This window comes from Xiphophorus maculatus, chromosome 2 (genome assembly GCF_002775205.1).
Source record: "Xiphophorus maculatus strain JP 163 A chromosome 2, X_maculatus-5.0-male, whole genome shotgun sequence".
NCBI classification, from domain to species: Eukaryota; Metazoa; Chordata; class Actinopteri; order Cyprinodontiformes; family Poeciliidae; genus Xiphophorus; species Xiphophorus maculatus.
In genome coordinates this window covers 14,019,840-14,037,152 of record NC_036444.1, presented here as the reverse complement: position 1 = coordinate 14,037,152, position 17,313 = coordinate 14,019,840, and the positions used below count along the sequence as shown (strand labels likewise).

Genomic DNA, 17,313 nt, shown 5'->3' with positions numbered 1-17,313 from the left:
GTGAAAAAATGTGTTATCAGATTTTTTTTCTGTCCAGTTCTCCAAATGTTTTGCTCATCTGTCCATTCATCAACCCTACAAGTTCTACTTCCAAAACCTTCCCTCTGTATAAATTTGCCACAAATTTACAGGCATCTTCTGTTGTCTTCTAATAGAATTAAGGTCAAGTAAGTTTTGTTGGTGTTATTCAGCAGAAATGAGAGTCTAAATGGTTGTATGGATTACAAAGGTTCTTGCTCTGGACTAACACTGAAGAGCTCTTTTTTAATTTTACAACACTAATTCAATAAAATTATCTTTGTTGCTATTTTTAATTTAACACATTCAAATGCAGTAGAAACTTCAAAGCAACTTTGCAATCAGAACATTAGATTATTTCTACCAAAACCCACTCAGCTACTTTCTGTACATGCTTAACCCTTGCAGAGTACTGGGGGTTATCTTCAGGGGTCAACGGGCGAGGCCATCGGACAGGTCGCCAATCTATCAGAGACCACGTTACCGTGTGACACTCATGCATGAACACGTTGATAGCCAAGGACAGTGTAGAAGGGCCAAACCAAACACATGTACATGGTTTTGGACTGTGGGATATGTGTTGAGAAAAATAAAGGCATTTATTGGGAGAACATATACAGGAGGGGCAACTATTTTCACTATAGAATAAAAAATGAGGAAGAGGGAAAAGACTGAACCTTTAGCATATTTCTTGTGCTATGACAAGTTCACAAGCCTTTCACCCAACAAACATATGTAGCACGGGGTGAAGAAAATGTAAACTTCAAAAAGTGAAAACTAGCTGACTTTGAAAGACTGTGCTCTAAATGGTAACAGAGTAGTTAAACAGCACCACCTGCTGGGAAATGTAGATATGAACCTAGGAAGAAATTAGAGCATACCTCAACCTGATAAAATATTTTTTGCCATTTGTGTTTGATAGAAAAGGCAACAACAAATTAGCAATTAACACTCTGACCTCTACACTGGCCATCTATGTCCAGTTTGCTTGTTTTTTGTTAGTTTGTTTAACCATTTTAGCTGCTACAGTAAACTTTGGATGTAATTTCCCAGTCTGGGCTTGTTCTGGATGAATACTTTCTTTTTGTTTGAAAAATGATATGCAAATATTAATATAAATATATAGCATCATGTCATCTGGTAAGCATTTAACAATCTACAAATAAGTGTGATCATCTTTGACCAGTTTTCTGTCTCTTTACAAAGAATATGTACTACAACTGCTTAATTGAAATTGGTATGACAACAATGACACTCACAGATGTTAATGTTCTAAAAAAAATCCATTCTGTTAAAGGGAAAAAATATTTTAATCTGTGACAATTGCATTTTGGGAATGAACAGATTTCTAACATTTATTCCAACTAATTATTCCAGCATCAACTTTCCAGAGTTCTGTCTTTACTGTATTTAATTTTAAAATAAATACTAAATTGATGTTTCTACAGAGGGCAGGCTTTAACTATGAAGTCTGGAAAAACTAAAGATTGGGAGGATGGAAGAATGCAAGTAGTGAAAAGAGTAGAGAAAAACAGAGGTAATAAAGGAAGCACAAAACAGACAGAAAACATAGGCAGCCATTTTGCCCCTGAACAAACTGAATGGATAGTAGCTGTGAACAAAATAAGAGGTTTAAAAACAAAAAGAAGCAGCTTGGTTTCTGTTTACTTTGTTCTTTATTACACATTAAATAGGAGTGGTAAGATTCATGGCAAAAAAAGAGACCTTTTTTAGATCAGATCACCACCCTACATCACCCCACAACAGGTATACTGTAAAGTGGTCATTCATTCCACTCTGCAGACCTGGACCCAGACACACTCTCCTGTCACAAACATAGAGCGGAGCATAACTCCATTAAAGCAACATTCATTAAAGACACACCAAACGAAACGAAGCACAATTTACAAAACATAAAACCTTTTCGGTATCACAACTATACAAAGGATATTAAAATACGATCCAGGTATAAATGATACATTTCAGAAATCAGCTGTTGGCACACAATAAAAGGAGGATCATCTCAAACATTACAGTAAAACTAAATTTAAAACGTATCCTTATTATTAGGAGGATCTCATTAAAATTGCATCAGGTATTTATCAACTTCATGGAAGAAAAAACAGGAGGTAATAATATAGCAGGGTCAAAATTAATTAATCCCAAATGCAAAATCCCAATTTTCTGTGACATAAGCATTTCACCCCTAAAACTAATTTGTGCATTTCTTAGGTACAACTCAGGACAAAATAAGTGTCTAAACGTAGCACCTAAGGTAATGACAAAAGGCAAATAAAAACACTCAGTCTGTATATACGATGACAAATGTGACACGGGCTGACCTGAGAGAAACTAGGATTAATTGTTTGGATTAACTCCGACATTTATGTCTAAAAACCTATTTCATGGCAATTTGTGCCTCATTTTAAAAACATCCATTCCAATTATAGAGAGGTGGCCAATTTCAAACACCTCCACACGTTACTCCTTAAAGTGTTAACAACCTCCGGGACTCCGAACAGAGTCAAATTTTCCTTGCAGCTTTCAAAAAAAGTTTCTATTCTGCTACAAAACAAATTACTTTTTACATCTTAGCAAACAGTTAAAATGTAAAGTCTTCAGCTGGGAGGATGAAGACGGTTTACAAGTAGAAATGAATTTTTTTTTTTTGTAAGGATCTTATTAAACAAGGCCTAAAACTCTGCAACATAAAACAGCATTGGGTAAAAATCATCGATCTTTTAAATCTTTCATTTAAAAAAAAGATTCTTCCAACAAAAGATATTACTGAACGCTCTTTATTAAAAACCTGAAAATTAGAGTCTGAGTTCCTCAATGCATCAACCAGAGGCAGTTTGTAATCCCCATGTCATTAAGGACACAAAGCATGCAAGGGAAAAAACAACACATTTTCTCATTTAGGCATGAAATCACTCCCCACACAATACAAAGCAATGACAATTTTCAAATTAATTAATTAATGGCTAACTAGGGTATTAGACACTTGGGGCGGGGGGAAAGATTAGAAATCTGCATGCATACTTATCAGTGACAAAACTAAGGGGTAGGAACAGGTAAGAGATGGGGGAATTCCACAGTGGCTGGGACATTTGGACCTTACTGGGCTCAGTATTGGTCTTTTCTCCGATACAGTTTATCTACACAAACGGGATGAATTCTCATTCTTTGGCATCCCAAACAACCAAAGGTGGTGGCATTTCAGTAAAAACAACTGAGTCATAATAGATAATTTGTCAAATATAATTGGTAATACAGTTTTCTCCTGGTTGGGTAACAATGTGAAAAATCCAACATAATTGCTATATTTTCAAAAAGAGACAGAGAGAGAAAAAATCTGGCTCATCTGGTTCTTACAGGTCAGCATCTGGCACTACACTGGAAATGAAGCTTATTGATGTCCGAAGGGAAGAATCAAGTAGGGGTTAGTATTTATTAAGGAAGGTTCGAACAAAAAAAGGCTAATAATTTAGTGTAATGTACAAAATGTTATTACTTTGAGCTGTTCAACATTGTTGTTTTGTTGTTTTTTTTTTTTTTGTTTTAGTCTGTCTTGAAAAAGGGAGGGTAGTTATTCACATGAGTATACACTTTGTCTTGGACTTCTTTTTCTTCTTTTTGCCCTCCTTGCTCATCTTCTCCTTATGCTTTCGGATTTCTCGGACTAATGTATAAAAGGCATCATCGACGCCCTGGAAAGAAAAAAAAAAAAACAATTGGTCATTCTTAGAAAAAGTTACAAAATTAAGAGTGAGATACTGAACCTTGCAAATGTATGCACACACCTTAAGCTTTTTCACATGTTTACACAACAACCACAAACTTAGGTTTATTGAAACACCAGAAGGTGGAACAAATATGTCGAGTGGAAAGTAAATGACAAATGATGTTAACATTTACTTTATCAACAAATAACTTGGAAAGTTTTTTGCGGATTGAGCTTTGGCTGCTGTTGAAGCTGCAGGTTATTTAGATAATTTATCTAGCAGCTTTGCTTATCTAGTCTCCTGTCTTCTTTGTAAAATAGGTCAAGCTCAGTCAAATAGACAGAGGACACCAAGAACATCTATAGCATCTTATCACAGATTCTCAATTGGATTCATGGCTGGACTTTCATTGGGCCATTCTGGCAGAAAAATATGGCATGATTCAAAGCTGCCTCATCCTGCTGGAAGGTGAACCTCTGCCCTTATCTCAAGTCCTTTGCTGCCTCTCGCAGGTTTTTGTTCACTATTTTCCTAGATCTAGCTCAAATCCGTTTACCTATTTATGCTAAAGAAGAGTGACCCCACAGCATGATGCTGCCACCAACACGTTTCATTTTAAAGTGACGTGTTCAGGATATAATGGAGTGTCAGTTTTCCACCACACAGTATTTTCCGTCCAGGCTAAAAAGTTTCTTTATGGTCTAATCTGATCATAGCACCTCCTCCCACTTGCTTATAGCAAACTGCAATACAGACTTGTTCTGGTCTTATTGCCACCCTTCCATAAAGTTCAGTTTGCAGACTGCACCGCTGGTAGTTGTGGTGCAGACAGATTCTCTTCCAGAGTTACAAAAGACCTCATAACTACTTCTCCATTTTCACATGAATTGAACATTGTTCTGAGAGCTTTGGATATCGCTTTGTAACCCAACTCTTAACTTCTCCACGACTTTCTTCCAGTTATTGTTAGAAGTTAGTATTTCTTCCACAGGTTTGCTGCATCCCCATTACATGGCTTGTGGGAAACTGCAAACAAAAGTCTTGGCTTTCTTCTTGCTACTCTTCAGTGACTAAATGATTTGTAAAGTGGACAAACGATAGCTGTCATGTCAGCAGATCCTCCCACCTGAACTGTGGATCTTTGCAGCTTCTCCAGAGTTACCATGGGCTCTCATACTTCATCAGAACTGTCAAAATTGGCTCTCGTTGACGTAGTCGCGTGACAAATGTTGCGTCATTTTGTTAGAGTCATCCGCCTCCCCTTCTCAACAAAGACCTGGTCAAACCATTTCGACAGAGCTCAGAGAAGTTTGTTGCAGAAGTGAGCTCGGACAGCAGTATTGATATTTTGTGGGGATTTGGGGTTTGATGTGTACTGAACGGTGTCCCCAAATGGTCTGCACTGTGTGTGTGAATATGAACATCCCAAAAACATGCGACTGCATATTGAATGTTCAGCTTCGGAAGTGTGGGAGAGCCTTAATGCTCTCCATGACCCGTCAGCTGGGCTGAGTAACCAGGTCTTTGTAGGTTTAACAAACGTGTAGATTTGTTTTGGCCAATAACTTAAAATACATTTGAGGTTGTTGTTGTAATCTGACCACATGTGAAAAGACTTAGGGGATATGAATACATCTGCTAGGCAACGCTAATGTTGCAAAAAAAAAGAGGTTGAAATACAACCATCTCTGGTGGCACCATCAGCAGCACAAACAGTAGCTGCAGTCACAGCAGCTAATTTTCCTCTGTCAGATCACAAGTGATTAGTTTAATAACTTGATGGAACACGTTTTTCTTTCTATATTACAAACAATCTTTCTAGCTTCCATCACACCAGTTGGTATTTAATTTGGTAACAGTTGAAACAGCTCATCAACTTTAAGCCCCTCATGTCTGAACTTAATGGGGGCAAGCAGGTTTAACCCAAGGAGTTCAGTTCACAGCTTTCCTTCTCAATTACGGAGGTGAAAATAGGCTTTTGTTAATGCAGCTAGTGTCTGCTGATGCCATAGTATCACAAGTGTGAATACAGAACAGATGGTGCACTAAATGTGACCATCTCCAAAAAAAACCCAAAAAAACAAACAGGTTGGGTGAAGAGATTTAAAAAAACAGCAGGACAATTACAAACCTATTAAAATAAAAAAAGAGGGGCTCTGATCTGTGAGAGACACATTTTTTGGTGATAACAGATCTGACAGTTTATTGCGTCACATCAAGCATTTCAGCATGATTTAGTCCCACATTGACAATAACGTCCTTACCAACCAGCCCAAACTGCTTTGCTCATTCCCATTTGGACACTTTCACACTGGATGTTCACCATGACCATTTTCAGAAGGCTTTTTCACACAATCAAACTGTCGTCAATTTGACTTGATTATGGAAACAGAATTTTACAAATGCACCTTCATGAGGAAGGGAAGATGCAAGAATAAACTGTTAAGACTAGTTTAGATTAGGGATGCACAATGTATCTACTTTGATATCGGTATCGGACGATGTTTGTCACGTTTTAACAGCAATATTTATTTCCAATACATTCGCATTGGTGTGTTAGGAGGGAAGAAAGCTGGCCATGTGGAGGTGATGCAGGAATGTAGGATGTTTCTCTGAATTAATCTCAGCTGTGTGATTGTGTCACGATGTTGAAAGGGTAGGAAAAACAACTACACTTTTTCCATACAGATGGAGAGAGAAACAGTGATAGCGGTTGATGGAATTAATCGGCCACACCAGACCAAATTTTCATACTGGTACATCCCTAGTTTGAAAAGCACCCCAGCTGGAGTGATTCATTCAAAGCTGTACAGACTTAATAAATGAACTCAGTGTGAAAATGTCCTTGGATAAAAATCACCTACAATGCAAACAAACACTAAAGGAAGAGGAAATCAGCCGCTTCAGCCTCCTGTTAGAGCGTCACCACAACCCTTACAGAAACCAGCAGCTAAAGCTTTGAGAACACATGAAGCGTCACCGTCCACCGATTCCTCCGTGGGTCCCCCACTAACACAGACAAAGCTGGTTTGTGCGCGGCTGCGTACACTTACCCCTCTCACATCACAACACACTTTTTAAACTTGACACACTTCGGAGTCTTTTCTTCCTTGCTGATCTTATTGAGGCGGTACAGCCTGATCTCCCGTACCAGAGTGTAAAAGGCATCTTCCACTCTCTGCAGTACAAGACACAACTTTCCTCAATGCAGAGGAAGGCAGGGCAACAATACCGTATGGATGCACGTGTTACAGACTACAGACACAAGTGAGTGAAACAAACATTTTGGTCCACTTCATATTCTGCTTGTGGAATCGTTTGTTTTGCCAATCACTTTTTGATTATGAATAATTTGCTCTCTGCAGGCTCGAACAGCAGTGATTATTTCAAACAAAATTATTTTTATTCAAAATATTTATATTCTGATTAGAATCAAACAAACATTGCTTCCACTTTATGATTCTGGCTTCTTAAAAGAAGAGATTCACTGATTGCTGTTATATAATGCAAAAAGATTACATAACTTAAAGATTTCAAATGACTTTAAACTGAAATATACACTTCAAAGAAATAAAAGACTTTCTAAACTAGCATTTCAACTTTTGAATATTAATTTACAGTTTTCTGTTAAATCATAGCTAGTAATTGTTTGTAAGTATCTTACCACTCACCAGTCAAGCTGAAACTAGCCTATTCATCTGCGAAATCAGTGCATCCCTTCTTTATAGTCCTGATAAGTGATCTTTGGTGCTAAAGAGGTGATGGATTGAGACACACAGATCACAGTCTACTCCGGACAATTTAAATGTGTATTATATTTTTATGCAGTTTTTCTAGTTTCCAAGCCTGTAGCAGCAGAAATAATGATTCCAGTGTAAAACCAGTACGTTTGCTTTTCAGAGAAATTCCACAGGAAAAGAAACAACTATGCAACGATTAAGGACCGGCTACTGGCCGCATTGTAAAGAGCTATGAAACACTGAGAGTTGCTAAAGCAGGCTTTAGAGATGCACAGATGTTAGACATCTGTTTGCAGGATCAGAATGATTTAAACACTTTTGATTGTCATTAAAGTTAATACATAAATATGTTTTTCACCCAATAACTTATTTACATAACCTACTTAAGTAAGTAAAACTTTGTAATCTAATAATGATGAAGAGGCTTGTTTTTATTTTGAATTTAATGACCTGAAACTATCACTAATTCTCTTTAGGAGCAGAATTATTTTACTTATTTAGAGAGAGGCAAAAATGCCTGGCAAATTTCTTCATGAAGACATTTTTGATTAATTTTCTCTCAATGAAATGACATTTGAAATTCTCATCAGAAATTATGCAAGGATAGATAAAGCCCAAAATTGAGGTGATTACATTTTGGACATTTTAATACCCTGCAGAAATGCCTTAAATACTGTCCCTCTTTTACAGATATCAAGACTACAGGAGGAGGATGGAGCATTTCAAGGAAGAAAGATCCTAATTGCTGGTTACAAAATTGCAAAATGCTTTTTGGAAGCTTTTCATGAAACTGATCAAGAGCCATCTTTAGCAGCAGTCCTAGCTTGGCACTGGAATCTTTTTTAGTCTCATAAAATGTGTGAATGCATTAGCAGTTTATTCTCTTTTGTGCAAAGCATGATATTTTATCCAGAAAAATCAAATGACATCACCTAAAACTTCACAAATTCCTTGTGAAAGGTACAGTATCTGGTCAGACAGAAACACCGTGCGGACAAAAATTACCGACACATACAGGCAGAGATAGGTGACCAAAGCGGCAAGGAATTATTCACTGCGACATTAATTTCCCCCCACCAGAAGGAACCATGATTCAGGTTGGGTCAGAGGCAAAGAAAAATGTGTTTATAAATCACTCCATCAGCCAGTCATTTTCCTAAGGCCATGCTCACAGCACACACAGCCTGGACAGCAAATCTTCCAACACTCAGTCACAGTGACCAGTAAGCAGAATCATTAACCCGCCACGTAATTACTGACAGTTTGTCCTTTCATGCAGACACCTTGACACAAATTAACTGATTTGCTGATTAATTATTACTGGGGGCCCTTTGCAGGTGGTCCTAATGACAATATAATTCACATATCCATGACAAAGTGGCATGCAATAATCACATTATTACCCATAAATAAAAAAAAAAATTCAATTAACCAAAAAGGATTTAATGAGGCTCGAAACATTAACTGGTAAATTTCCCAGCAACATTATTACAAAAAGACCATTAGAGACAGAGGAAGTGACACAGATCAACACCACCACAGTCGCATTTCTCTCCAGAGTTATCTAACATTTTAAAGGACGTCTGATAAGATTCTGAGAGTTTATTCAATTTTACATCAAAGTCAATCCTAAAGAAGTCCTGGGAGGGACACTTACCTGCCGTGTTTTGGCTGAGGTCTCAATAAAGGGAATGTCGTAGCTGCGTGCTAAGTCCTGAGCCTGCTTCGTATCCACCGTTCGGGAAGGGAGGTCACACTTGTTGCCCACCAGCACCATGGGGACGTCCTCAGAGTCCTTCACCCGCTTGATCTGTTCTCTGGACAAACACACAAGAAACAATTTTAAGCAGGGCTTATTAAATAATACACTGACAAGGCCACAACTGCTCTCTAGCGAGAAGAAAATGTGTCACCACCACTAATAGCATCACCACCACCAAGAAAGATGCTAAAATTAGTGGTGGTGATTTTAGCATCACCACCACCAATTTTAGCATTTTTCTTAAGCAGAGTTTAAACACAAGACACCTCAAATGTGAGTTTAGTAAATTTTGCATCCACCAAATTGCAATATTGCGCTCATCGATACTAGAATGGTAATTGCAATTTTACACATTTTGCAGCTCTACTTTTTCAAATTAAAGTAAGCTTGTACTCAAAACCAGTAGTTGGGTAATAAAGAAAATGAAACATTAGAGAAATCAGGTGATGTTGTTTATTTGATGATAACATAGGTTGAAATAAATCCACGCCTTCCAGCACACCTCCCTTTCATCTGTCATTATGTTGCTTCCAACTCTGTGACTTTCATGTTGGACACCGTCATTTTTGCCAGGCTGTGTATTTACTGCAACGAGACTGCGTGAGGCAGGCTGACCACATTATGGCCTAAAAAGTGTGAAATCACACTTACACACTCAGTTACAATTAACCAGAATTTAAAAAGTTTAAAAATTTTATATGATCTTACTGCCAGAAAATGCCAGAAAAATGCATGAGAGTTTTCTTCAGGCACATGGAACAGACTGAAGCAGCTCTGCACACTGCTGGCCAATCTAGCTATAGTTAGCTAAAATAAAAATAATAAAGCTAATGCACTCTCTCCTTGCCAACAAAATAAATACTTTTTAACTGTTTTTATCTGCAGTAGTTTAAAAAAATACCTCTTTACAATAAAAAAAGGAAAAGAGTCCCATCATTTATGTTGCTTGCAATGATGTTGCAATGACAACAATTTTGCTAGATTGTGTGTCCATAGTTAGCATATGTTACGGTATATTTTACTGTGTCTTTGGACACAAAAACTTGCAATTCAGCCTGATCGGTCACATGGAGTGTCAGCTACATGGATGAATTTATAAAGCATTACAAGAATTAATAAGTCATGGTGCAATATATTATTTACTACATCAACAGCATCTTCTCTTCGACTGGGGAAATCATTGATTTACAATTTTCAACAAGTAGAGACGAAGAACTGATGGAGTCTGATTGTTAAAAGGAGGACAGACTCTCTCAGACATTTCTGACAGCAGATTGTTGATTCTTTAATTGTCTTTTCCACAACTTTCATAATTTTATCCAAAAGCTTCCACAGGACATAAAGATTTGCTTAAATTTTTAATACTTTGGCTGATAGAGCAGTGATTCCACACCACGTCCAGAGTCCACAGCCCATCTGGTCTCCCAACTCACCTATAGTGGTGAATGTCTTCAAAGGACTTGGTGTTGTTGATGGCAAAAACACAGAGGAATCCCTCCCCTGTCCTCATGTACTGATCCCTCATGGCGCTGTACTCCTCCTGACCTGCAGTGTCCAGGATGTCCAGCAGACACGTCTCTCCATCGATAACCACCTGCTTTCTGTAGGAGTCCTGAAAGTGGGAAAAGTAAGAAAACCCAGAAACTGATCAGAACTCCGGAATCATGAGACAGCAGCATTCGGTAGGTGTGATTTTACAATAAAAAACAAAGACTGTGCTTGGAAAATTATATTAATGACTGGTGACAGTTTCTAATCTATTTGTTCTTTATTAAGGCCCATCTCTAAATGCATTACTGCACTGTATTTTCTGGAAGAGCTCAAATTACAATAATGTCCCAGGCACCGTCATAGTACTCCTGTTGTTCATCGCACCGACGGCCACATTCAGACGGTAGCACCAGAAATAATTACCAACTGCTCCCGTGACAAGCAATACCCTCAGATGCTATCTTGTATCTAAGTAATCTATAGGCGCGCTCCAACCTGCCACGACACATCAATAATTGACTGAAAGCATGACAGGAGAGTTCACACAAGAAAGGTTGGCACTCGGAAAAACTGGGCAGGCAGCCAGACATGGAAAGTCATTATAAACCTGTTTAGCGTCCTTCAGAGCTGAAAACCTGTTGAGCCTGTTGCGGACTCCTGGTTTTTTCAGGTTTCTCCTTGTTTTGCACCCATCTATTCCTGATATGTATGCAAAGCCACTTGGACAGTTAGGAACTTGACTAAATGTGCTTTTGCAAAAAAAAAAAAAAAAAATGTAAATACATCTTTGGTTTTTATACTTTACCTCAATGGTCGGGTCATATTCATCCACAAAATGATTCTGGATGAGCTGGATCGTAAGCGCGCTCTTGCCGACACCACCAGCTCCCACCACAACCAGCTTATATTCTGTCATGATTTACCTGGGAAGAAAAAACAAAGCATTTATTTAATCATTTTTATACAAAGACAGACAGGGCGATACTCTCATTCCGTTGCAATTTATTGTTTTTGTCTAAGTGTGTGTTATGTCTGTGAGGTCGAGACTGAAGGTATGAGTGGAGAGAAAAGGGGAAAAACATTGCTGAATCACTGGAAATTTAGATTCCACTTCACTACATTTTGAATCTTTATTTTAGTATATAACAACTAAGGAATATTTTTAAATTATACACTTCTACAAACTAAATCTTCCAGACATTTTAATGTGTTTTTAAGAACATTAAAGACATGTGAATGTTTTTCACAAACCATGAAACAAAAATGTAGAGGGCGGTCTTCCATTTCAACACAGCAATAAAAGGCTATTTCACAATTTTTTTTTTTTTACATCAGGAGAAACTTACAGCTGAATAATACAAAATTTTATATCACTGACTTTTTTAAAACACCAACAGTTTTGATAAGCAATTCTTCCATTTCACGAAGCAAAAAAAAAAAAATTCAAATCTTCAACTGAAGCTAGAGGAAGTAAGTTGGGTCTAGTTTAAAATCAGGATATTTGAGATTAAAGTAGCTTTTTATTTTATTTGTTCATAACTAAAAAAAAATAAAACAAAAAACATAACAAAATAAGAGGTTAAGCAGTGATTTAAAAGAAAATGCAGATTATAGCAAACAAAAACTTACGAGAAAAAATATGAAGACTTCAGTTCAAAAATACAATTAACATACATCGTTTGCACATGCATTCAAATCCTAATCCAGGACCTAATTCAGTCCAGCTTTTAAGACCACAAAGGCTCAATAGCAGAGACTAACCCCAGGCAGAAATCTATGACATTACATTAAAGCTCTAAAATTGACAAGCGACTGGGAAACTCTCTGCTGTCTGGCTGCTTTGTGGAGCAACATCCATCAATAGAGGCAGATGGCCTTTACAGAAGTTACAGTGTAAACTGCAGAAAGCCGACAGCCTGCAGTCAGAGTTGAACTCAAGTAAATGTTAAAGCCCTGATTAAACAGGCAAACGTTAAAAAACACTAAATGGTTTGGTAGATGTGTGATATGCATATTTTTTCTCTGTAAAGCTATCAGCAGCATGTTTGACATTTAAACTTATCATTAGTGACATAAGGTACAAGCTTATCTGGGACAAATCAGAATGCACTGTTGGCAATGCAACAAAACACTGCAAGGATATTCATCTGACACAGGCTTGGTATGACTTCATGAACATTGTCACCTTTCATCTTTACACCTGATCAAAGTGGAGAGTAAAAGACAGATAGCAGAGGCATCAATTCAACAACAAATGAATGGAAAAGGCCAATTTGGGTGATGGTCATTCAACCTATTTAAATATTTGTAGTTTTTTTAATTGTTTGATTCACTTTTTTGGTGCAAAAAAGAGCCGTTGGCAGACTCTTGTAATTCTTGTAACTCTTGTCAAGTCATCGTGAACTAACAGTAACATCTACTAGCAGGATGTTACTTGGCGTAATGCGGGTTTGACCAGAGGTCAACAGGTCCAAAAACAATAAAAAAAGAGTGTAAAGTAAAAAAAAAATTACATTTTATACATTTATCTGTACAACTGATTGAAATACTTAATGAAAAGCATATACACTGCTCAAAAAAATAAAGGGAACACTTAAACAGGTGTTTAACACTTAAAGTGTTCCCTTTATTTTTTTGAGCAGTATATATTAACACACTATACTTTAATGAGTGTATGCCTCCAAATAGTTTGTTTACAGCTAAAACGTCAAAGAGGTTATTTGACTCAGCCAATTGAGAATTCACTGTAGCACTTCATTACAATAAAATGTTTTTACTTTTGTTTACTGTAAGAATCAAAACAGAAAAATATCCTTATTACACTTTCATTTATTGTAGGGATACATATTGAGAGGGCTCATGATGTAAAAAAAAAAGTTTGCTTTTTAAAATACTTTTTTATCTAGACTCCTATATATTCTATATGTGCACTGCTCTGATTGTCACCATTTTCTGCGTTACATTTGCTGTAGTTAAAAAAAACACGAGTTATCACCTGTAATTGTGAAAAACATTTAAGGGTCATATCTTGAAGTGGCAGAGATTACAAAGAAATATTCAGAATCATCATAAAACAAACATCAGGTATTACCATTTTAGCATGGAAACATTAGGAAAAAAATGGAATTAAAACACCACAACACAAATATTGACATTCCAAGAATAAAAAAAAAAGAAATGCACTGATAAACAATGGAAGCACAATCAGAGGAAATGGTAATATGGGACATAGATTTGGCAAATAAACTGACCTAGACTCAGTAATGATAGTAATGGTAATACAGTAAGGTTACTCACTGTGTTACATGTTTGTCTGCCTAAAACAGAAGAATTGATTAGGAGTTAATTTAAAATGGAAAGTAAGTTTCTGAAGAGTGCCAATTAGGGGTGTGACATCATAAAGTAGCTGCAGACCCACTCTGTAATGTCAGTCTTACGATTTAAAGTCCTTTAAATGAGATGTCAGAGAACATGCCAAAGTATAACCACAGTTTTCTAACCACAGCTAAATAGTGCATGAAAGCAAGACCAAGTTAAAGTTTATTTATATAGCACATTTACAAAAACCTCAGCTGACCAAAGTGCTTTGCAACAATCACATCATTTCTCTAAATGATAAAACAAAAAATAAAACTGAGTTTTAAAAATAAGGACTATCATAACATTGGCAGAAAATATCAAAAAATAATATGAATAAAACTAAGAGACACTTAATTTCAGCTGCAGTGACTTCCCAAAAACTTAAATACATTATGTGCCAATATCTGCAGTCTGGACTTAAACTGACCTACTGACTGAGATCACACAGCCCCTCCCCAACCTGTTATACCACACTGCCAGTCAGCTGAAAGCTAGTGCATTTGTTGCTCTCTTTAAAAATTTTTTTTTAAAAAGACAAATATTTAAAGAGTCATCAGAAACAGGGTTAGTAATAGTATGAAAACTAAAGAAGCTCTAGGCATCATTCTTATTAAGCTTATGCTGTTTTAAAAATACAGCTAGCAAATTATTAGCAACATGCCTGTTACAGGCAGCTGACAGCAAACTGACTACCTGAACCTAATAATCAGTTAATGTTTGCTAGGTACTCAAACTACTGATAAATCTGAGTTTATATATACCAAATTTGTCGTTTAAGTCGATGTATTATACACAATACATAAATGTTATGGCAGTAATCATGTTACCTTGGCAGAATTGTGAATAATTGTAGTTTTGCTGATTGAAAAATTCACCAACTGGACAATGTTATAGCTTTTCAAGTCTTTGTATAGAGGCATTTTACTAAGTTATTAATTGTGGGACTCTTATACAGAGCCCATAATGCAGCAGCTGCTCGCCCAAAACACTGAAAAAATACTCACACAGCCTGATCATGTTTATCCGAATAAACATGAGCTTGTTTTAAAACGACCTGTTAAATATGGGAACAGAATTTTTCAGTAAAAGCCCTGTGTGGGGTCCAGGTAGACTTTGAGACCTTTTAAAAGTCGACAGGAATTTGATTTAAATCCTGCGCTGCCTACTAGTTAGCCTAGCACAGGAACTCGCTTAAACACTTGAAAGTTAGCTAACCCCGGTTGTTTACGTACATTATCCTGGTGTGTTTCGAGTAAGAAAGCCGTTGAAGACTTTTGCCTGTTTAATGTGGTCGGACACAGTTAATATCATTCATTCAAAGAGGAAAGGAAGCCGCCATTGAGAGGCTAGCTAGGTCTGCAATGCAGGGCCAAGCGGTAGGTTAACAATTGGGCGTAGTTTGGGCTAAAAATTTAAATAGTTTTACTACAACGTCGCAATTGGCTGTTTTAATGACACGTACACCACCCAACACGTATTTGTGGGAAAAAAAATAAAATAAAACAAAGACTAAAAATGCCTCTACACTAAACTATCTCCTCCGTTTGTTACCTTTTAGAGAGTGGAGTTCCGCGTCTGAAGTAGCGACCAAAGAAGTCAAGCAGATAATCCTCCCGTTTCACTCGATCTCCGCATTTCCTACTTCTGCTTCTCACCAAAACCCCCGCATTCCAGTCGGTTCAACGTCGTATCGGAAAGCAAGCGGGACCATGCAGACAAAAAACAATAAAAAAAAAAAAGAAAGAGTGGAGGAATCAATCGATTGAACTTTCCATCTGATCCAGCGTCCCTTCGGCCTAGCTGCTGCTGCTGCTGCTCAGGCTGGCCCGAGTTACGAGAATATGGGCGGATACCAAGCAGGGCGCACTTTACCCAGAAATCATAGCAGGGAGATTTTTAACCGGTCTGGGGCAAATCGGTCAACCGTCTCTGTAGCAAAATGTGACCCACAATGCGCTCTGCTTTGTCACCTCTGTATGTACATTGCTGTCACAAGCTCAACAAATGTGCTACTGTATTTTATTTAAACAAATTATGCTTAATGTTTCCATTTTTTTTCCTCTGTAACAGCGAAATCAAAACCAAATGCAGTTTTCACTTTTGTATTTTAATACCCACATAGAATAATGTGAATATATAGAGCAGTCTGCTGTAGTTTCATGCCCTTCAGGACTCTCACTACTGCTGTTCCTGCTGCTGCTGCTGCTGCAGCGTCAACAAAGCCTAGGGGGCGACTCCAGTATATATAGGTTCTAAATATAACTGGAATGTGCTGGAGGAACGTCATTCCCAAGCAAGGAAGTGATTTGCCAATTCCTTGTCAGTTTCCCTACATATTCACTGGGGCTGCTGCTGCGCAATACTTATGCATGACTAAATGTGAGGCTTGTGACAAAGCCCAGACAACTAATCCACGTTTTAGTGATGCTTGCAAACGTAAAAAAAAAAATAAAAAAAGACAAAAAAAACACTGGAAGGACATCGGGCTAAATAATTTTTGAAAATTCTCGTTTGTGATGTTTTTATGACATTTCTTTTTCCCATCCTTAGCAAACTTTTAAGGACTCATCTTAAGCTATACTTTTTGCAAGTATAGCTTTCAAACAGTACTATCAATCAAAATTTTATTAACAGCCTTTGTGCCGTAATTGTAAAAAATAAAAGAAAACACAAAATATACAATTCGGAATAAAACATAAAATACATAAAATAGCTAAAATGTTATTTTCGGTTTCTTCCTAACAGAGTGTAGAAGACGACTGAAAGCCAATTAATAAACACTTATTAATGTCCTTCCCAATGTGCCCAATTTGTTACAGTAACAGTTTCTGACCACTAGTAGGCGATATTTATCAATCTCAGAATTTCGGTCCACAATAAATCAGTAGTGGATGGCAATAACACCAGAGACAAAACCTGCCAATATAAACATGCTAAATACATTAATTAGAACCATCCATTAGAAATAGGCAGTTAAGAAGCAGTTTATTTCTTCCACCACAGTCTCACACCATTCTGACCAGTTTCCCTGTACTTGCTGAGGAAAGACATCCCCATAGCATTAGCACTGTTTCAAAGAAAAGATGTTCAGTGTTAATCTGAACAAGCCGAAAAGGGCTGTGAGGACTGAGTCAGTAAAAGCTAGACCTCTCCATCATCTATACCAGCGTACATTTGCAGGATCATGAGGGGACAGGTGCTTATCTCCAGTGGTCAT

General features: G+C 37.3%; 1 protein-coding gene across 2 annotated transcripts; it reads right to left on the bottom strand.

The window, feature by feature from the left end:
• Positions 1–1,675: 1,675 nt before the first annotated feature.
• Positions 1,676–15,981, bottom strand: kras (KRAS proto-oncogene, GTPase). Of its 2 annotated transcripts, XM_023348275.1 has the most exons (6): positions 15,648–15,981; positions 11,542–11,659; positions 10,679–10,857; positions 9,141–9,300; positions 6,797–6,921; positions 1,676–3,728 (listed from the first exon to the last, which is right to left on the bottom strand). In XM_023348275.1, the coding sequence occupies exons 2-5, from the start codon at positions 11,650–11,652 to the stop codon at positions 6,802–6,804; spliced, it is 570 nt and encodes a 189-aa protein (XP_023204043.1). In that variant the 5' UTR covers positions 11,653–11,659; positions 15,648–15,981; the 3' UTR covers positions 1,676–3,728; positions 6,797–6,801. The 2 variants fall into 2 exon arrangements, with proteins under 2 accessions (XP_023204043.1, XP_005802305.1); XM_005802248.2 differs by lacking the exon at positions 6,797–6,921 and having other exon boundaries at positions 15,648–15,969.
• Between the last annotated feature and the right edge of the window lie 1,332 nt (positions 15,982–17,313).

Coding starts and splice junctions, on each gene's coding strand:
- kras (XM_023348275.1), bottom strand. CDS start 11,652: ATGACAGAATATAAGCTGGTTGTGGTGGGAGCTGGTGGTGTCGGCAAG. Junction 10,858..11,541: donor AATATGACCCGACCATTGAG/GTAAAGTATAAA, acceptor TCCCACTTTCAG/GACTCCTACAGAAAGCAGGT. Junction 6,922..9,140: donor CCTCAGCCAAAACACGGCAG/GTAAGTGTCCCT, acceptor CTTGTACTGCAG/AGAGTGGAAGATGCCTTTTA.